This window comes from Eulemur rufifrons, chromosome 30 (assembly GCF_041146395.1).
Source record: "Eulemur rufifrons isolate Redbay chromosome 30, OSU_ERuf_1, whole genome shotgun sequence".
In the NCBI taxonomy this organism is placed as follows: Eukaryota; Metazoa; Chordata; class Mammalia; order Primates; family Lemuridae; genus Eulemur; species Eulemur rufifrons.
In genome coordinates, this window is record NC_091012.1 from 142,277,610 (window position 1) to 142,300,184 (window position 22,575).

The 22,575-nt window shown below is 44.6% G+C and overlaps 1 protein-coding gene across 1 annotated transcript in view; it reads left to right on the forward strand.

Moving 5' to 3' along the window:
- Positions 1-22,575, forward strand: part of PRKX (protein kinase cAMP-dependent X-linked catalytic subunit) — a 78,170-nt gene that overhangs the window by 38,380 nt on the left and 17,215 nt on the right. The window contains exons 3-5 of the mRNA XM_069463643.1: positions 581-844; positions 11,107-11,226; positions 20,147-20,242. Coding sequence (XP_069319744.1) covers positions 581-844; positions 11,107-11,226; positions 20,147-20,242 — 480 coding nt within the window. The remainder of the gene's footprint in view (positions 1-580; positions 845-11,106; positions 11,227-20,146; positions 20,243-22,575) is intronic.

Genomic DNA, 22,575 nt, shown 5'->3' on the forward strand with positions numbered 1-22,575 from the left:
AGCTGGGACTACAGGCATGCGCCACCATGCCCAGCTAATTTTTTCTATATATATTTTTAGTTGTCCATATAATTTCTTTCTATTTTTAGTAGAGACGGGGTCTCGCTCTTGCTCAGGCTGGTCTCGAACTCCTGACCTCCAGCGATCCACCCGCCTCGGCCTCCCAGAGTGCTAGGATTACAGGCCTGAGCCACCGCGCCCGGCCGAGATCAGTGTCCTTAAAAAAGGGACCCCAGAGAGCTCCCTCGCCCCTTCCACCATGTGAGGACACAGCGAGAAGGCGCCATCTATGAACCAGGAAGTGAGTCCCCACCAGACACAGACTCTGCCACACCAGGACTGTGGACTTCCAGCCTCCAGAGCTGTGAGCAATAAATACTGTTGTCTTTAAGCCGTCCGGGCTGTGCTATTCTGTTCCAACAGCCTGAACAGACTGAGACATCATCTTGCTAACTTGTATCTTAACGTCTACCTGTATGCACATCTCGTCTGTCTTTACCAGTGTACTAACACGTGTGCAAACGCACGTCTTCTCGCCTGTCTCTGGCGGGGCCCCCAAGCCTGTGCTGTTCTCCCGCAGGTTCTGGACCTGCCACGACGCGCGATTCCTCTACATGCTGATGGAGTTCGTGCCAGGCGGCGAGCTCTTCAGCTACCTGAGGAACAGAGGCCGCTTCGCCACCTCCACCGGGCTCTTCTACTCGGCGGAGATCATCTGTGCCCTTGAGTACCTGCACTCCAAGGAGATCGTCTACCGGGACTTGAAGCCGGAGAACATCTTGCTGGACAGAGACGGTCACATCAAGCTCACGGACTTTGGGTTCGCCAAGAAACTGGTAGACAGGTAGGAGCAACGCTGGCTTTGGTGGGACCTACTGCACTGGGAAATCAGAAGGGACCGCAGCAGTTGTGACAGGTCAAGCCGGGCAACCTGTGTGGCCAGGCTTTAGCGTCTCACCTGGGACGGGGACCTGCAGGGAGGAATGAGGGTGGCAGGTTGTGACCCACACCTCATCTTAGGTGGGCTGGGATGGTTGGCAGGATACGGGTAGATAGGAAGTCACTGTCCTTCGTCCCCACGGTGGAGGAAATCAAATCGTGACATTTCCCTTGCCGAATTGAAATCATAAGGAGCTAAGTCTTATCTGAGTTTGGGTTGCTGTAACCGTAAAAATACATCTGCAGTGATCGAGGGAGAAAATATCTTTTAAAATTGTGTTTGCAATGCACACGTACACATGTATTTATTTCTGTTACATATTGATGTATTTCTATTGTGTATATATGAATTTCTATTATATATCTCATATATAATATATATTCATATCTATATGAATGTGTACATAAAATATGTTATGTACAATACGTGGTCTATATAATACAGTTTTCTATTTTTATGTATATATACTGTATATGTGTGTGTGTGTGTGTGTGTGTGTATAGAGAGAGAGAAAGAATTATTCAGGGTTCTTCAGAGAAACAAAACTAATAGGAGATATAATCTTTTCCTGTATCTGTAGGGCATTGGTGTCAGGCTCCCCTCCCCCCATGGATACCAAAAATTCCAGTCCCTTTTATAAAATGGCATAGTATTTGCATATAACCTACAGATGTCCTTCTCTATACTATAAATCATCTTTACATAACTTATAACTGTACTTATATCCATTGAGTTTATATATCAGTACACATATAAGCATTTACACTTCGATATATTGTATAAGTTACAAATAATACGATTTACATCGCAAGACAATATACATAGTATAACAACTATGTACACGGCTTTTATTACACCTAATGCAATGTAAAAATGCCATGTACACAGTTGTTACACTGTATTGTTTTATATGTATTATTTTTATTGCTGAGTTGTTATTTTGTTTAATATGTTCGCTCTGCAGTTGGTTGAATGCACGGAGAGGGAACCCATGGATAGAGAGGGCTGTGTGTGCAGGTGTATGTGTGTGTGTGCGTGTGTGTGTGCGTGTGTGTGTGTGTGGGTGTGTGTGTCAGGAATTGGTCACAAGCAGTGCTGCATATTCTGCCCTCTGCAAGCTGTGGACTGAGTGTTTCACCCCATCTGAGGGCAGGAGAACTAAATGTGTACAAGAAAAAAAAAAAAGACAAAGGAGGATGTTTTAGTTCCTCTTGACAATTTTAGTAATTCATGCTCCTAAACTTTTTCTTTATCTAGGGCAGCGTTGTCTAGTAGAAATATAACGCAAACCCTATTCCTTATTTAACATTTTCTAGTAGCCGTGTTCTAAAACGTAAAACAAAGAAGTGAAGGAAATTTTAATAATGTAGTTCACTCCGGTAATTCCGTATATCCACAGTTTTTTCATTTCAATATCCAATCCCTATAAAAATGGAGATATTTTAGATGAAGTTTTGCCGCTCACCTTTTGAAATCCCATGTATGTTTTGCAATCACAGTTCGTTTAAATTAGGGGGCTAACTTTTCGTCAGAAATCCTTGGTTTTTATTTAGCATTCATAACATTTACGGTCACAAAAAGTCAAGCCACAAGCCCAAGCTGCTGAAAAATACTCAAAAAGATCGTTGCTATCAGTTTTTTAAATGTAACTTAAATGAATTCAATTTGCATTAGGTGGTAATGTCAGTTTCTTAGTAGACTAACCACATTTCAAAAGCTCAGCACCTGTGCATGGCTAGTATTTATTTTCTCATTCCTTGATGAGGTGGGCTTGGGTAAGGTGATAATTTTCCTCCTAACATTGTGGACAAACATCTGCATCTTTGAGAAACTTGATTTGGGGGCAGTTTTATACTCAGTGACTCATCTCCTCCCTGGTGGCTTTTACAAAAGGGCCGTCCTATGAACACCTTCTGAAGCAGTTAAATTCAATCCGATTTTCCCCTATAGAATTTATTAATATCTATCCCATTTCTAAGGAAATAAAGCACATAAAAATCAGTTGCTTTCCGCGTAGCATAGTGAAGACCTCGATTTTTAAAAAAATATTGGTTCGTAACATACAGTCATAATATTCGTACTGCCCTCTCTTGGCAGCACGTGGTATAGCGGTACATCCTTTTTCTTTGTAAAGTCATTTTATGGGACGTCTAATTCAAACAAACCAGAAATAAAATGATTCACTTGTTTATAAGTTTGCCAAACCGTGTTACTCTCCGGCGAGTTCACTGTGCCCATTTAAGACTAAATGGATGAAGATGGTTTTGTACATAACATGGGGTGATTATTTTCCTTAATGAACTTGCCAGAATCTTCGAGAATGCCTCATTACCGTCTCGCTACATTGCTTTTACAAAGAACTTCGTTATGGTGGTTACAGGTAGTGTAGTTTCTGGAAACCTTTTTTTTCCTTCCTTCCCTCCCTCTCTCTGTTTCTTTTTTCTTTCTCTTTCTTTCTTTCTTTCTTCTTTGTTTCTTTTCTTTCTCTCTCCTTCCTTCCTTCCTTCTCTCTTTCTTTCTTTTTGTTATTTTTTTCTTTCTCCTCTCTGTTTTTGAGAACTAAAGGTTGCTAGGCTGTGTTGCTCCTGTGCCTGCATCCTTCCTAGCAAGAGGCACACAACGCCCATGTCCCTCTGTGGGTGACGTGTACGTGGGCTGCTCTGGGGGTCCCCTGGTGCCACCCTGCTGTGCCCATCGACACCGTAGCTATCGCTTGAGGACCCAGCGTGGCCTTGCTTCCCTCCAGCGCTGGCGGCGGGACTCCTCACCCTCTGCCGTCCCTGCGGCCCGCTTAGCTGGGGTTCTCCCATAACCGGTGCTTGCGCTCATCTGCCGTTCAGTGACCCTGAAATTCTGTCCCTGCGGGGGAAACCGAGTCACGCTCAATCCGCGGTCTATATTTAAGACTTTCAGAGTCATGAACTGAGCCCTTAGTCACCTAGAATGGTATGAATGACTTTTTTCTTCTTTTCAGTGTTGTTACAAACTCAGAACTCTATCAGCATCTGTTGTGTTTTTAATTCAATGCCATCTTTTTTTGTGGGGGTATAAATTAATATCTTAATTCATAGGGGGCAGCTGCTGGTGGATATGGGATTTCCTCGGAGGTGAAGAAAGCGGTTTGGAACTGGAGTTGGTGAATGCACGACGTTGTACGTGTGCTAATGCTACTGACCTGTTCCCTTTAAAATGGTTAATTTGATATTAGGGGAATTTCAGCTCAATTAAAAAAAAAGTCTCATTTTGGTAGGATGCCCTTTCAGCTTGGCTGCGTCCTATAACCTTTTGTCTACATCCCATTAGATTTGATGATTCTCTTGCTTATTTTCACTACAAAAAAACCCGAGACCCGTTTTAAACTTCCTCCCTCAACCCTCAAATCAGCCATTTCTTCAGGGAGCCCTTGAACCTTTTTGTGGGAAATGGTATTTAGGGACCACCCTTTACTGCCGGGCTCTTGTAGCTTCCAGGAATTCTTCCTGGACAGAATTAAGGGATACATTTCTTTCTTTCTTTATTTTTATTTTTCATTATTTATCTATATTTTTTGAGGCAGAGTCCTGCTCTGTCACCCTGGCTAGAGTGCCGTGGCGTCAGCCTATCTCACAGCAACCTCCAACTCCTGGGCTCAAGGGATCCTCCTGCCTCAGCCTCCCGAGTAGCTGGGACTACAGGCGTGCGCCACCATGCCCGGCTAATTTTTTCTATATATTTTTAGTTGTCCACATAATTTCTTTCTATTTTTTTAGTAGACATGGGGTCTCGCTCTTGCTCAGGCTGAGCTCAAACCATCCGCCTGCCTCGGCCTCCCAAGTGCTAGGATTACAGGCGTGAGCCACCGCACCCGGCTTTACATTTCTTTATTTTAAAGAGAAAATTAAATGACACGTCTAAACTTCTCAAGGCATATTTAACTTAGCTGTGAGTTTTCACTTGATTTTTATGAGTTCTTCTTCTTCTCTCTCTCTGTTTGCCCTGGAAATCTTGTGTAACCACTTAATTCATTTTTAAGTGAGTTATTGACAAGTATCAGAGGGTGAGCACGGGCTTGCGATACCACCCATAGTGCGTGTGATGCTGTGGTTGAGATTGCTGGCCTGGCGTTCGGATTATAACCTTTTCACCCTTTATGTGGGAAAATAGTTAAGAGAACCGGCACCAGTTAAATCATGGAGCTAGTAAGGGCCATCTTTGGATTAAAAAAAAAACAAAGTTGTAAAGGACTGAGAAAGGTGCTTTGTGAACTGCTTAAAATTGACCGGGAGGTCTGGGCTTGCAGTGGAATATTACTCAGCCGTGCAAAGGAATGAAAGTTTCACGCACACCACACAATGTTGACGTCCCTTGAGAACGTTGTGTTGGATGAATGAACGTTATATGGGATGATGATGCGTGGAAAAGCTGACCTACTGTATGATTCCACTTATCTGAGGTCCCCAGAGTTGTCCGATCACAGAGAGGGAGAGTAGGGTGGAGGGTGCCGGGGGAGGGGGAAGGGGGAGATGGTGTTTAACCAGGGCAGAGTTTCTGTTGGGGAAGATGAAAAAGTCCAGGAGGTGGGTAATGGCGAGGACTGCACAACAGTGCAGATGTGCTGAAGCCCACAAGCTGCGCACGTCAGAATGGCCAGAACGGGAAACTTTGTGATACGGGTATTGTACCACAATGGAAATTTTATATATATATATATATATACACATATATATATATAAAATTATAAGTAATTACATAGTAATTATAAGTAATTGCATATATAATTATATGTATAATTATAAATTTATACATCTAATTATAAGTATAAATATAATTATAAATAATTACATATCTAAGTACAACTATAAATAATTATGAATTATGATATAAGTATACATTTATAAAATTATATATAATTATAAGTAATTATATATCATTGCCCATAATTATATAATTTTATGACTATATATAATTTTTTAAATTTAAAATATAAATTTATATAGTGTCATATATACTATCATACATATAGTTTTAAACTATAAATTCATACGTAAACTTGTGTATTTATAAAGACATGATTTATTATTTTTAAAATTTAAAATTATAAGTAATTAGATAATTATCCATAATGTAATTTTATAAATATATTATAATTTCTTAAATTTAAAATTTATATAGTCTATAATATAGATGTGTTTTCAAATTACAAATTCAAATTTAAACTTGTATATTTATAAATACATAATTTATAATTTTTAAAATTTAAAATTATAAGTAATTACGATTGTCCATAATTATATAATTTTATAAATGTATATTTATAATTTTTAAAATCTTAAATTTAAATTTATGTGTTACAGATACACTTTCAAATTATAAATTCAAACATATATTTATAAGTACATAATTTATAAATTTTATAATTTAAAATTATAAGTAATATATAATTATGTAATTTTTTTTTTTTTTTTTTTTTTTTTTTTTTTGAGACAGAGTCTCACTCTGTTGCCCAGGCTAGAGTGAGTGCCGTGGCGTCAGCCTAGCTCACAGCAACCTCAAACTCCTGAGCTCAAGCGATCCTCCTGTCTCAGCCTCCCGAGTAGCTGGGACTACAGGCATGCACCACCATGCCCGGCTAATTTTTTCTATATATATTTTTAGCTGTCCATATAATTTCTTTCTATTTTTAGTAGAGGTGGGGTCTCGCTCTTGCTCAGGCTGGTCTCGAACTCCTGAGCTCAAACGATCCGCCCACCTCGGCCTCCCAGAGTGCTAGGATTACAGGCGTGAGCCACCGCGCCCGGCCAAATTATGTAATTTTATAAATATAATTTTTAAAATTTAAATTTATATATTATAACATAATATTATGCATGTATTTTAAATGGTAAATTCAAATTTAAACTTGTATATTTATGAGTATATAATTACTGATAGCTATACACACACATATACCCATACACATATACCAGGAAAGTCTACTTTCCAGTTACCTTAGACCTTTTCCCCTGGGTTTTTACTTGTCATAATTAGTGGGCGTCCCGGAGGAAGCCAGGTGTGCAGTGTACTGTTGCACAGTCCGTGCACTGGGCGACACCACTTCCCTGGAGCCCTGTTTGGAGTTTGCTGTGTTTGGCGCTAGCAGGTGCCTGCATTGTGCTGGGGTTGGTGAAACGCGTTCTTCCCCCTGCAGGTGGGTTGTATCTGGGAGCCCCCGCCACAGAGCAAGCTTCATGCTTGGGGGAACATCCTCCCAGGACGTAGGACCGTCATTCAGAAACTGTCCCCATGCCCTCAGCCGTGCCCCTTCTCCCCTAATGGGCCTGAAATTCTCAACCGTTTGGTTCCATCAGACAGTCATAGTAACTGGCTGTGACCCTATTAAAAAAAAACAACTTTTTATGAAAAAGCCAACACCTTATTGTGATCCAAGATCTGACACGGAGGTGCGGGAATACTGCGTTAAAATGCATTTCCTGCATCATTGCCAAACCTGGACAAAACACTGTCCAACACATTCCTGAGAAGAAGAAAGAAAAATGCAGTTGTTCCTGCAGTCAAGTATAAAGGGCTTTCACACGCTGTCCTCCTAACCTCCCTCCCCTTCCCCTGGGCCATAGTGAAACTGATAACAGTGAGAAAGGCAGGTGTCACCTCCCTTGTACCCAAAAGCCAGGTGAGCGTAAGGAGATAAGAACAGGGAATTGGATAATTCGCAGCCTGGGCCAGTAGTCTCCATGTAACATCCAGGGCTGGCCGGCCTGTGTCAGTATTGAAATCCAGACCCCTGTGTAGCAGCCTGCAATGCCTCTTTGCAAGTCCGGCCGGGCGTTGCGGCGTTTTGCAGGAAGGCATGACTTTAGCCACAGGTAAGGCTCGTGAGACACTGTGCGTTAATACAGCCTTAGGTGTGTACTCCTGACTCGAAGATGCAGCCAAAGAGAGACTCACCTTTCCAAAGGTAAGTGGAGAAACCACACCTGATGCGTATATGTTACCTGTGGCCGCCACTGCTTGTTCTTCATAGCAGCTCAGATCTTGGCTTCCAGCTCGTTCAGGCCACCTTGGATGGGCCCCCAGGGTGCAAATCCAAAATGAATGTGCCAAGAAGTGCATCATCCTGCAGAATTACAAAAGTGCTGTGGGTCTAAGCCACCGGGGTTGACTTTGCATTGGATCTCTTGGGGGAGGTGGGCAGGAGGAGGGATGTCGCTAAAACAGAGCACACGATACTCTCTGCGCATAGACTTAAGTCCAACAGGTGAGAAGCTGTTCGTTGGACCGCAAGGTGGTCCTTGTTGCACCGTGTTTGGATCTAACTTTCAAAGACTGGCAGGTAGACTAAGCCCCTTCCCACTTCCCTCTTTGGGAGAAGAACTCAACTGCTCTCCTTGTGTCTGTTTCTTCCTTGTGTTTGGTGGAGCTTGTGGTACATTTATTTCACGGATGGTTAAAGGATTCCCTGTTCCAGGGATGCCACACTCTCTGTTTGATCATTCCATGTTGAAGAAATCACACATTTCTTCAACAGGATTTGTGATTTGGATGGCAACCAATTTGTTGTTATGCTCAGGGCTTGCAGGTCAATGTGGAAGATTCTGTTGTCTGCAAAGAGTTCGAGGTGGGGGGTAGGGAATGGAAGGAAAGAGCGCAGCAAGGACAGTGGAGGTGGGTTCTAGAAGCAGGAAGCTGAAAAGCCCAACCCAAGGTGACTTGCACAGGGGGGATGGCGAGGCCAAGATGTGCTTGGTATAAAATAGATGTCATGGCCGGGCGTGGTGGCTCACGTCTGTGATTTTAGGACTTTGGGGAGGCTGAGGCAGGATAGCTTGAGGCCAGGAATCAAGACCAGCCTGGGCAACATAGCAAGACCCCATCTCTACAAAAAAATAGGAAAATTAGCTGGGTGGGGTGACGCACACCTGTAGTCCCAGCTACCCGGGAGGCTGAGGTGGGAGGATGGCTTGAGCCCAGGAGTTGGAGGCTGCAGTGAGCTATGATGACACCACTGCACTCCAGCCTGGGCATCAGAGCGAGACCCTGTCTCAAAAAATAATAATACATTATTAAAAAAAGTAAAATAGGCTTCATACTTGATAATGTGCAGAGAATGTGAGACGCAGAGGACAAACTTATCTGTTACTTGACTCTATGGAATTAGTGTTTGGACACTTGGGTTTTTAATAGTACTCATCCTAATGGGTGTGAGGCGGTTGTCTATGCCCTTTGACCTTCTTCTTTTCACTGGCCGGGGGTCAACTTGGAGTCCTCACTCACAGAAACCCCCATCGCTTCCTCTTCCAGAGCTGTCTTAGTGACAAACTCACCGATCGTGGTCTCAGCCCGCGAGGGCGTGTTCAGACATACAATTTAGGGAAGTCACAGAAACTTTACGGATCTGTAGATTTTAATTAAGCATCATGGCTATTTTTAAATAGCAAGAGAATTCTCTTATAACTGGGTTATCTAAGGATAGGGTGAGTATTATTTTAAAATTGTTCTTTTCCCCTATAAGAACAAAATAGAGTCCCCACAGAAGGAGTATCAGCAGTGGAGGCTGAGCTCCCGGGAGGCCCGCACATGTACCTGGGGGGTAAAAATGGATTGTGCTGTCCTCAGCATGAGGATCGCTGTGCCCAGTGGACGAGCTTCATGGGATGGGTGGGAAATAGGGTCTCGATCTGTCACCCGGGCTAGAGTGCAGTGGTGTCATCATAGCTCACGCAGCCTCCAACTCCTGGGCTCAAGGGATCCTCCTGCCTCAACTTCCTGAGTAGCTGGGACTACAGGTGCACACCACCATGCCCAGCTAATTTTTTAAATCTGTTGTAGAGATGGGGTCTTGCTATGTTGCCCAGGCTGATCTCAAACTCCTAGACTCAAGCGATCCTCCTAGCTCAGCCTCCTGAATAGCTGGGACTGCGGGCGCGTGCCACCACACCTGGCTACTTTTTTTGTTTGTTTTGTAGAATTGGGATCTTGGTATGTTGCCCAGGCTAGCCTCAAGCGATCCTCCTGCCTCGGCCTCCCAGAGTGCTGGGATTACAGCTGTGAACCAAAACACCTAACCTCCATTTGTTCTTAAAGAGAATTCTCTTTATATTCAAAAGAGCCACACCCTTAAATTAAAATTTATAGATACATAACGTTTTCTGCTGACATCTCCAAGCTGTATGCTATCATCGATGGAAAATGCCAGCCTCTGTCACTAAGGCAGCATGGGGAATGAATGATGACCGAGGACAAACCAACCAGAGAGCACCACTTGGGGATGACACGTCCCCAAGGCCACCCAGCAGGACCCCCTGAATTTTAGAATCTTTTCCTTCCAGCCAACCGGCCTCCAGGTGGTGCCAGAAGCTAAATTTTCCAGGAGCCTCAACTCCTGTTCTGAGAAAAATCTTTTTCCAAAGCAGTTGGCCCTATTGAAACCCAACACATCCCAATGACTCTTGCTTAAAAATTTCCAGAAGCTGACGATGAAGTTAAAATGACAGCAGCCCCATGGGATGCTGGACAGGAACCTTGGAAGCACATCAGTCCTTTAAAGAACCGGCGGGAGGGAATGCCAGAGCACCTTTGCGCTTTGGCGCGGGTGCGCGGGACGCGCACTGAGCAAGCGCGCTCCCTCGGGGCTCGCCGGGCGGGGTGCGCCGGGAACGCCCGAGTCCTTCCTCTCAAAAGTGCTGTTTTATATTAAGACACGGAGTGTCATTTTTTTTTTTTTTTTTTGCTTTTGCTTTTGAGTACCCATGGTAACAGTAACAGCAACACCACCAAAAATAGCAATTATGATAAAAGCAAATAGAGCAAACGTGTGGGGTGAAGGAATGGGCTCTTGAGTCGTTGTCAATGCCACGTTTGATACCAAGACAGATACTGTCTACTTTGTGTGGTTTGTTTGTTTCTTTGCTTCTAAGAAACAGTAGTAACAACAGCAGTTGCAACAGTAGCAATGTTAAGAAGACCATGGTTTGGATACTGTGGGGCTCAGTACAGGTCTCTAAGGACAAGATTCAGGAAGATACTGTTGCTATTTTGACATAGTAAAGTGATACGCACAGGGCGAGGGGAAGAGAGCATCGTTTTAATTTCCATCAGCTAAGTTATTGTCACCGTCAAAGCTTCCGTGGGGGATCCATCAGCCGGGCGGGGCTGAGTCCCACGGGGGCCTGTCTCTGTCGCCCGTGCAGGACGTGGACCCTCTGCGGAACGCCCGAGTACCTGGCCCCGGAAGTTATCCAGAGCAAGGGCCACGGAAGAGCCGTGGACTGGTGGGCCCTCGGCATCCTGATATTCGAGATGCTCTCGGGGTAAGTAGAGCTCGGGCCGCGCCCCCTCCGCCCGCCCGTCCCCGGGGTGCCGCTGGGTGTGCGGGGGTCGCCAGTACTCATCGTCCCATCTCCCTCTGACGGGCTTGGAGACGTGAATCAGGCTTGGTGACGTGAATCAGCAAGTAAACTTGTTTGCGTAAGAGTCAAAAAACACAAAACTTGTGAAAGATGCGGTGAGATTTTTGTATCAAAATATCGCATCCGTGTGTGCCTTAAAGAGAATGTTACAATGCAATTTGGAAGTTTGTGAACACGCAGCGTGCAAGGAAGGAGGGATTGTGTTCTAGCCTGAAAGCGCACACGTGCAGTTGGTGGCATTTGGAAGTCGCGGCAGGTCTCCCATGCGCCCTACGTCCAGATGACGGAGAGCTCACCTGCTCGCTGGGGAGGATGTCACCTGTGATGCAGTGTTCAGGTGTTGTGTGCGTCTGACACGGCTGTGGTGGGACGCTACCAGGAACGCAAAGCAAGCGTCCCCCACACAGAAACTGTCGGGGACGTGGGGGTCACCTCCTGCCCACTGGCATCTTGAATGTGTGTTAGCAGGTCAGGATTCCCTAAGACGACTCCGCAGCGTGGCTCTTTACCACGTAGCCACCTGCGGGAAGGAGACAGCCACGTGTACCGAGGACATAGCGCTCTGGGTGCGTCTCTGAACAAAAGGCTCTTCTCTCTGGGGTGCGGCCCAGAGAGACCCAGGACCCTGGCGGGGACAGACCCAGGACCCTAGCAGGGACACTCATGTGTGCTCTGCCACGCCAGGCACTCTGCCTCCTGCCCTCTCTGTCTCTTCCTTTCTCCTTGTCTCTTCTGCTTGCCGGTGGTCTCAGAGACAGACACCAGCCTATCCCCTGAGAACCCTCCTGGTTGTAGCAAAAGCCGGACCCCCTTCCACGTCTCTGATTGCCGTGGGGGGTGAAGATCAGAGGTTGTGTCCAGGAAACCTTCCCTGTCGGCAGCAGACAGGCAGAATCAGACAGGCAGAATCGCTGACTTCACCTGGGGAGGGAGCAGTGGCCATTGTCCCATGCGCTTATAGCGGCTCCTTTGCTAAAGAAAGCGAATGCTTTCCTTCCGGGACTGACTTAGGGATCCAAGCAGCGGGGAGGAGGTCCGGTCAAAGGATTCACCAGGAAACTGGGAGATGAGATGAGAGGGGAGGGGAGGAGGAGCAACGTGTGTGTGTGTCTGATTAGCTGTATCTGTCCTCTGTCCATCTGTGCACCTGTCTTACCTGTGCCTGTCTACCTGTCCATCCATCCGTCTACTTACCTGTATCACCCATACATAGCTGTCTATTTCTGCCCATCTACCTGTCCATATAATGTATCTATCATCTATTTATATATCATCCATCTGTCCTTACATAGGTCTCCATCCATCCATCCATCTACTTATCTCTGTCCCCCTGCCCATCTGTCTACCTGTTGCGCTTTTGAATTTTCCATTACTCTAGACTCAGACGCATCTAGTGAATCATGTAGAACCAAACATCTCATGATGCGCCCGAGCCCGTGAAGTTCCAAGCAACACAAAAGGTTAGAAATCACTTGCGCCGGCACCTGTCCTATCTTGCATTTTAGAATTGCCCTTCATTTACTGAAGTAGAATCAGTTTATGTGATTTGGTTTTGACCTGTGGGAATTTTTTCTTTTATTTTATTTTCCTTCCCTCATAATTTAAGCAAAATCTGTGAGAGCATCAGCCCAAGGGTGTTGCTGTTGGTGAACCCCATAGACCGATACATAAAACCATGGGGAAAAAATGAAATTCCCTATTTCTGCCTGTGGAAATCGAGGGACTGAATAAGAATTGTGGTATTTCTCTATTACTGTATTCATTAGAGGCAACTTTAATGAAAAAGAAACGTTTCTCTTAAAAGCTAGAAAACTGCATGCAAATTTTTGTTCCTTTAGAGCTCAGTGTTCTGCAGAACATCAGCGGTCAGTACTTTTGGTTTGAGTTGAGACCATATTTTCAAAATCAATTTTAGGGACATGTTTGGTGTTTTTATCTTGTCAAAGAGAGTTTCAAAATTTGATTCAATTTATGTTTTCTTAGGTTTCTAGATTACTGGAGATGAGAAAAATATACTGAGTTTTGAAAATTTTTGATAAGCCTCTCATACCTGTTATGTACTTTTCAAAATAAATATTAAATTCTGAAATTAAAAAAAAAATAACTTGCACCTTTTCCTGCCATAATATCATTGACCACCAGATGGCAGTGTTGCCTGCGGATTTTTGAATCCTTGCATTTAACGGTTTCATTTATTTATTTATTTATTTATTTATTATTTTTTACTGTTATTTCAGCATATTGTGGGGGTACAAAAGTTTAGGTTATGTATATTGCCCATGCCTCCCCCAACCCCAGCCCCCCGTCTAACGGTTTTAAATAAAGTAACATTTATGTTCCCCAATGTCTGTCTTTATTCTTAGGACAGAGTGTGACGTAGAAAAGTATTAGAATGCAATCCACTATTAGAACACAATATGTTAGAATATAATAGAAAATTATTGGGATAGGATAGAATTAGAGTGGACTATTAGGCGCCATTAAAACTATTACATTAGAATTATATAAAATTATCAGAATTATTACTAGGATATAATGTAGCAAAATATTAGAATATATTGGAATATTGCAATGCAGCTGAAGAGAAAATATAATTACAATCTATTAGCAGGCTCTATTATTAGAATATTTGATCATGAATAATTTTTTTTTTTTTTTTTTTTTTCTGAGACAGAGTCTCGCTCTGTTGCCCAGGCTAGAGTGAGTGCCGTGGCGTCAGCCTAGCTCACAGCAACCTCAAACTCCTGGGCTTAAGCGATCCTCCTGTCTCGGCCTCCCGAGTAGCTGGGACTACAGGCATGCGCCACCATGCCCGGCTAATTTTTTCTATATATATATTTTAGTTGGCCAGATAAATTCTTTCTATTTTTAGTAGAGACGGGGTCTCGCTCTTGCTCAGGCTGGTTGATCATGAATAATTAAAACCCTCTCATAATGCAAGCATTTCAGACTAGGAGGGAGGTATGCTTTTGTGGTGGGCCTGTTCCCATTTCCCGCCTTTCTAGTTAGAGCCCACTTTCTGGGTGTTTCTTTGGAGAGCGATCAATCCGTACATTGCATTCGGAGGCTGGCTGACCCCAGACGTTTCCCGGGCGTTTCCCGGCCGTCCCTCCGCTCTGGCCAGCTCAGCGCTCACCTGGACGTCTCCAGAGCTTCCGCACCATCTCCTGCACCTGTGCACTCTCCTGCCTGCAGAACCTTTTCCTCAGAGCAGCCGGAAGTGTCTTGTCCCCACGCCAGCCACCAGGTGTGTCTGTCATCCTCCAGAGCCCGCTCTTGGCTTTCCGGGTTGACTAGACCAGAAGTAGAAAGAGCTCCTTTATATGTGCTGTTCTCGGATGGTGTGTGGGGTCCACCTGCCTCCGGACACGGCCCCTCCTTGGACCACGCCGTCCCACCGCCCCTCAGACTCACCACCAGGTGTTGCCTGTGCCCTGCCCGTGGGGCAGCCTCACCTGTAAGCTGGTCCCAGAGCCCGGGGGACATTTTTCTTACCCTACACTGCGTCCCACCCGCTCGTGCCCCGGTCCTCGTTCTTGCCGCTGTGCCTGACAACCGCGTTCCTCATTCCTGCTCAACCCCAGCCAGCCTGTGTTGTCCGATTTTATCTTTTAGCACGAAAGCATCAGGGCAGGAAGCTTTGAGGAAGAATCTAAAGGTGTGTGACATTGCAGTGATACCCTTCCTCCTTCCCACCTCTCTCCAGAAGCTTCTGTCTTCCTTTCCGAGGCCGGCCCACCTTGGGCAGGTAAAGCGGGAGGTAGCTGACAGTTTAGGGGACGGTATTTTTTTGAACGGGGCTGTTTCTGCGACTAAGACGCAGCACATTGGGTCACAGCGCCTGTGGTACCTCGCCTCCCCGGACAGTACATTTCACTGGAAGATTTAGATGGGTAGAATGTTTACGTGACAATTTTCCTGATTGACACATTAACTGCCATGTGAGTTGTATTTAACTCATGTTAGTTTTGAGCCCGGGGCCTCGTAAAATGTATGCAACTCAGACGTCTCTTCCCCTTGGGAGCCATGAGAACTATTTTTTTAAGTGGCATATAACTCACGCACAGAAAACAATTAAAACAACAAATTCTTCCTTAAATTAGAAATGATCGTTTTGTTTTTGAAGTTTTTTTTTTATCATTTCAGAATGCTATGGGGGTACAGATGTTTTGGTTACATAAATTGCTTTTGTACGGTTTGAGTCAAGGCTATAAGTATGCCCGTCCCCCAGATAGTGTCCATTGTACCCATTAGGTGTGAATTTACCCGTCCCCTCCTCCCCCTCCCACCTGCTCGATTTCCGATGAATGTTACCACTATATGTGCACATAAGTGTTGATGGATTAGTTCCAATTTGACGGTGAGTACGTGTGGTGCTTGTGTTTCCATTCTTGTGATACTTCACTTAGTAGAATGGGCTCCAGCTCCATCCAGGATAACACAAGAGGTGCTAGTTCACCGTTGTTTTCTGTGGCTGAGTAGAACTCCATGGTGTACATAGACCACATTTTATTAATCCACTCATGCACTGATGGGCGCTTGGGTTGTTGCCACATCTTTGCAATTGTGAATTTTGCTGCCATGAACATTCGAGTGCAGGTGTCTTTTTTATGGAATGTCTTTTTTTCTTTTGGGGATCAAATGGCTGTTTTTGAACTTTTTATTCTATTTTCTTAATAAAACACCATAGCCCGAAAGGGGGAAAAAAAAATTGTTTTTCCTTGTGTGTGGCAGGCCGTGTGTCAAATAATAGTGCTCGTGACAAAATCGGTGTGAATTTTTAAGATGAAAGTCTTGAGGCTGCTTTCGTCCCGACTGCCCTGCCAAGGAGAGCTGTCACCAGAGACAACTGTACGTTGGTTAAAAATGCCAAGTCCCGTAGAATGAGCATCATTTCCCGCTTGCTGAGAGTTGGAAGCAGTTCATCCGCTTGGAGACAGACGTGTGAGGATTTCAGAGGGAAATGCCGTCCGGCGCTGCCCGCTCTCTCTGCTTTTTCCTCCAGGCGAGATGAGTTAGTGCTCACGTGTTATTATTTTTTCCACTTATTACATACCTTTCCCATGATAGTGTCATGTCACGCCTGCTTTCCAAGAGCGCTTTCTTTAATATTCTCCATAAATGGTTTTAGGTATGTATGACACATTTTCCCCCGGAGTTTAATGTTCCATTCCTGAATTTGTACGTTTCCCGATGAAATCAGACAGCTGAGAGTGTATTCAGACGGGGCCGCCTCCCAAACCCAGAGAAAAAGCAGGATGACTCTCCCAACTACTGGTGGAGAAAATGCCTGCAGGTGAGGAAGGTCGGACTGGAGGATTGTTGGGACCCAGCGCTTCTTGCGTGGGGAGGATTGGATCGATGTCTCTATGCAGACTTTAGCTTCTGTGTCTGGTCTAGGTGGTTTTTCAACGTATGGGAGCTGGTACCTCCAGACACAGCGGCTCAGAGAGAGACGGCGGTTGAAACACTCACCTTCATGCCAAACTGGGAAACGAAGGAACTGAAATGTTCCTTAAGAATAAAAGGCCATTTTAATACCGTATTGCATCTTGCATTCAGCTAAGTTAGCATAATTCGTTTTCCCATTAATCTGCCTTTTCTGCCAACGTTCACATTGATTCCGACTTTTGGACGTCCCCTTTCTGTACTTTGTTTTCCTTTAAACTTTTCTCCTCTTACTTCTCCGCGGTATGTGTGGAGAGTTAATGTGTATCGTCTGTGTATGAGTCTCTGCGGCTGCCGTAAGAGGTGACCACAGAGTCGGAGGCTTAAATAACAGGAATGTGTCCCCTCCCAGTCCCGGAGCCCAGGAGTGTGAGACGCAGGTGTCTCGGGGCCGCGCTCCCTCCGCAGGCTCCAGGGGAGGCTCCTTCCTGCCTCTTCCAGCTCCTGGGGGCTCCAGGCGTCCCTGGGCTTGTGGCCTTGTCACTCCGGTCTCTGCCTCCGTCTCCATGTGGCTTCTCCTCTGCGTCTGTGTCTCCTCTGCTGTCCCTTAGGGGGACACCCGTCACTGAGTTTAGGGCCCTCCCTGATCCAGGATGACCTCATCTTAACTAATTACATCTGCAAAAAAACGCTACTTCCAAATTAGATCCCACTGACAGGTTGTTGGGGTCAGAGCATAAATGTGAGGTGCCTTCATTCTGCCCAATACACACTGTTTTTCTTTAAAATAAAAAAAATCAGAAAGTTATCTGGAATCAACAAGAGAATTATTTTGCTCATTGAAATCTGTGGTCATGATTCAGGAAATCATTTCAAAATTTCGTTTTACAAGATATCTGCATTGCTGCTATCCCTGAATTAGAATATCTAGTTCAAAAGAAGCTGAACAGAAAATACACTTGTGAGTTGCGTCTTTGCCTTGGGCAACTTGAGAACATATCGGAAGTCTAACATGCACCCCAGGGCATGCAGGGATCCAGAGTGTATTTATTTGACTGCGAGAGTTTCTTGGATTTATCTTGATCTTTGCAGTTTTAAGTATGTGTCTTCTCTAGTTTATTTCAGAGTTTTACAATGTATTTCCGGATATTCATAGAGAGAAGTCTGTGGTTTTCTGCAGCAAGACTATAATAACCTTTGCTATAATACCAGCAACACGGCATAGTGCGAAAGTCTTGCTTTTAAATATTTGCTGCTAGATTCAAGCCTGTGCATTCATGTATTCCCATCTTCTCCTACTCCAGAGGTTGATAATTTTTTTTTTCTTCTTTTTTTTTCTTTCTCTCTTTCTTTCTTTTTTTTTTTTTTTTTTGCAAAGAGCCAGAGAGTAAATATGTGCATCTTTGCAGACCACGAGGCCTCGGTTGCAACTCCCAGCTCTGCTGTTGCAGCTGAAAAGTAGCCACAGAGGATACCAAGGAAACAAGAGGGCATGAGTAAAGGAAGGGGGTGGCTGTGTGCCAATAAAACTTTATTGACAAAAACAGACGGTGGGCCATAGTCTGTCAACCCTGGGGCCAGCTCTCCATGGCGTTAAAGGTCCAAGCTGGCAAGCAACCTTGACTTTCTAAGTCCTAGGTGGATTGTTCAACACCGGAGATTCAGATATGGGCTTCCGTAATGTCATGGGCTACTCGAGCCACAAAAACGTGATAAAGTGAAAGGCAGGTTTTGTCATCTGTCCTGTACACATTATTGAGCACCTATTGTGTGCCACATACTGCTGTATGGTTGAGGACTAGAAAGAAGTTCCCTCAACATTTATTGGGGGGGGGGTGATGTTTTTAATGCCGTGCAAAGTGATTGCAATACGGGACCACTAGCTCTCCAATGCAATGGGGATACAGTATTAGTGGCATTGGAGACACCAGAAAGTCTCAAGAAAGATCCCATTCTCGGCCGGAGTGCTGTATTCACTGCAGGAAACTCTATTTTTAAAAATTATTTTTTTCATGGACACATAACAATTGTAGCTATTCATGGGGTGCACAGTGATGTCACAGTACATACGATGTATAGTGATCAGATCAGGATAATTAGCGTGTCCATCATCTCGAACAGTTATCATTTTTTTTTGTATTAGGAACATTCAATATTCTCCTTCTAGGTGCTTGAAACTCTGTAACATTGTATTGTTAACTATACTCATGCCACAGTGCTGGTGAACTAGAACTTGTTCCTCTTCTCTGTGATTTTGTGTTCCTTAACACATCTCTTCCTATCCCTCCCTCCTTCCTACCTTCCCAGCCTCTAGCATCCTTTGTTCTATTTTTACTTCCACAAGATCAACTTTTTTTTTTTTTTAAATCTTCCACATATAAGTGGGAAGAGTCAGTGTTTATCTATTCCAGGCTTATTTCATTTAACATAGTATCCTCCACTTTCATTCCTGTTGCTGCAAATGACAGGACTTCACTGTCTTTTGTGGCCAAATAGTGTTCCACTGTGTCTGCCCACCATGATTTCTGTATCCGCTCACCTGTCAGGGGGCCCCTAGGTGGATTCCGTATCTTGGCGGTTGTGAATAGTGCTGCGTTACACACGAGGCTGCAGGTATCTCTTTGATGTACTGATTTTCTTTCTTTTGGGTAAATTCCCAGCAGTGGGATTGTGGTGTCATAGGGTAGTTCTAACTGTAGTTTTTTGAGGACGCCCCGTGCCGCTCTCTGTGGTGGCTGTACTAGTTTACATTCCCACAGTGTACAGGAAATGTACAGGACTTCCGTTTTCTCCATATCGTCACCAGCATTTGTTGTTTTATTTTATTTTATTTTTTTTGTGTTTTTGATCATAGCCATCCTAACTGGGGTGGGATGGTACCTCATGGGGGTTTGGATTTCACTTCCCCGAGGATTAGCGATGTTGAGCATTTTTTTCAGACACCAGTTGGCCATTGGTATGTCTTCGTTTGAGAAATGTCTGTGTAGACCATTTGCCCATTTTTAAAATCAGCTTGTTTGTTTCTTTGCTGTTGAGAGGTTTGAGTTCCATTCTTGGCCATGCCGGTGGATGAATGACAGGGAACCTCAGAAAGCATTTGCGCACAAGGTGTTTGGTATGCAGTTGGTGCTTCTGAATGAGATGCCCCTAAGGCATTGCTTCCTGTTCAGCTGGTCGGCAGACACCTCCCAAATGGTCGTCACCTCCTGTCTGAGGGACCCTGTCCTACCCGTGGGTCTTAGGGTACCGCATCTCGCCTGTTGGAACCATCTGTGTGTCTCGCGATCACGATGGCTTCAGTATGCAAGGAGAGACTGCATGTGAAATAAATCATTCTCTGCGCCTGTTTAGCAGAAATGGCGGTCGTTACAAAAGCGGAGAATTTTTTCCATGCTTGGTCTCTGCTAAAAATAGATGTTTATTTTTCTAACAGGTTTCCTCCATTTTTTGATGACAACCCGTTTGGCATCTACCAGAAAATTCTTGGAGGCAAAATAGATTTCCCCAGACATTTGGACTTCAGTGCGAAGTAAGTAAACCCTCGTCATCGGGTGTGTTTATTTTTAAAGCGTCTGAGGTCACAGTTGAAGGATTCACTCATCGGGATGCCATATTGCATGATTCCATTGGGCTGCGTTGGAACTATTTCGGATCTGTCATCTTTTCCACGAAAAGGGGGAAACGGTTTTAATTATTCTTTCATGAGACTTCACATTGTAATGACTCTCGGCCATACTTCATTCCTTTGGAGAGAAATGATGCTTAAAATGAGTGAATACAGGAATCTGTTATCATACGTTGTGAGACGCAGTCTCGGTGGTGGACCAAGATGGAGCCTCCTCTGTGAGCTAGGTTTGTGGTTGGCAGACCCGTCCATGGATTTAGCAGAGTTTTGTCTTTTCTGTCCGGCTTCATTTATGCTCGTCCTTAAAATTCTTTTTTTCATGCTGAATTTAGTTCAGTGATGAACATGAATATTTGCATTTAATGAGTAGTGGTGACATTGGCTGTGCATCTCATCAGAGTTGTGTCAGTAGGGAAGGAAGTATGTTTTTTTAATTTTTAAATATAAGGGTGTTTTTGCTTTTCCAAACACCTCCCTCCATCCTCCATGGGGCTACCCTGTAGCCGTTTTTACCATAGCGATTCCTGATTTCTCTTTGTTCCACGGTATTTCCCAGATGAGTGGGTGGGGGCGGCAACCCCACCTAATTGCAAAATGGAGCTAAATGTGTTCAATTGAGAGCTAAACTGTTCTCTTCTCTGGGCCACTGTCTTTGAATAGCCTGTGGAGACTGCATTCAGAGTAAGCTTCTCGCATGGCAACAGACCAGGCTAGCATGGACGTGCCTTTTATTCTATTCTATTCTATTCTATTTCATTATTTTTTGAGACAGAGTCTTGCTCTGTCGCCATGGGTAGAGTGCAGTGGCATCATCATGATAGCTCATGGCAACCTCAAACTCCTGGGCTCAAGACATCCTCCTGCCTCAGCCTCCCGAGTAGCTGGGACTACAGGCATGCACCACCATGCCCGGCTAATTTTTTCTATGTATTCTTAGTTGTCCAGCTAATTTCTTTCTATTTTTAGTAGAGACAGGGTCTTGCTGTTGCCCAGGCTGGTCTCGAACTCCTGAGCTCCAGCGATCCTCCCACCCTGGCCTCCCAGAGTGCTGGGATTATAGGCGTGGGCCACCGCGCCCGACCCATGGACATGCCCCTTAATGGGGCAACTGTCTCTGTCCACTTAAGTGTCCTGGTGGAGAACATGCCTCCCTCATCCTAACCACAGATCCTTCACGTGAACAGAAGGTGACGTAGTCTTTCTCTTGGCTTGAGTTTGTGTTGCGTTCGACACACCAGGCAAGCTTGACAAGACTTTAACAAGAAAAAGAGGCTCCGTTTAACAATAAATGATCTACAAAGGGTCACCCTGTCCAGCGAATATTAAGACTAAAGTTTGAAGGAATACATTGCACTCAAAAGTCAACTGCTGTAGAAAGAAATGAAAACGATCCTATAGGATTTCTCTCCCAGGGCTCAAATCCCCTCTGAGTCGAACGGCATTGTTTCAGATGGATGCCAAGGCACGTTTAAAATCGAGACATATATTTATCCGCTGTTAACCAGCAAGTCCGTTAGATTAGAGTCTGACTGTACCCACTGACGGATCTATCTGCCAATGGACGGCCGCCCTGCCTGCCTGGAATTCTCCTGGGACGAGCTCCAGGTGTGTGTGAGCATCTCCGCCCACCACCCCAGCACAGGTGCACGCTGGCGGAACCCAGCCATGGTGGGCGTAAGGGTGTTCCCCTTGGCACAACTTGCTTCAAGCGCAATAAATGTGGGTAATCTCTTGCATTCCTGCCAAACAGCCTCTTTCTTCTGTAGACGTCCAAGGATCTTGAGCATCTCAGAAGATCATGGGGTATATTTCTTTTCCTCTTGCCGGGAATGACTTCCAGTCTTCCAAGACAAGGGACTATCCTTACGTATCGGATCATGGATTCCGTCATTGCTGTGAAGGCGCCACGTCATTTAAACTAAGTATTGAGCAGGTTTCCTTTTTAAAAAATTTTTTTAGGGAGTAGGTTTCCAGTGTTTTGTAGAGCAAACAGAAGCCTAATCAAAGTCTAGTCTCTTGCCGTATCTTTTTCTCGTACTTTATTGCTGTTGAGAAGAGAAAACCCTCTTGGAATTGTTTATTTTTTATTTTTATTTTATTTCAGAGTATTAAGGGGGTACAAACGCTTTGGTCACATAAATTGCCTTTGCACCACCCAACGAGTCCTTTCTTATCTAAACCGGTCACTGGGTGTCTGTGACAGTAGAATAATTCTGTTCTCAGATTCATTCTTTTTT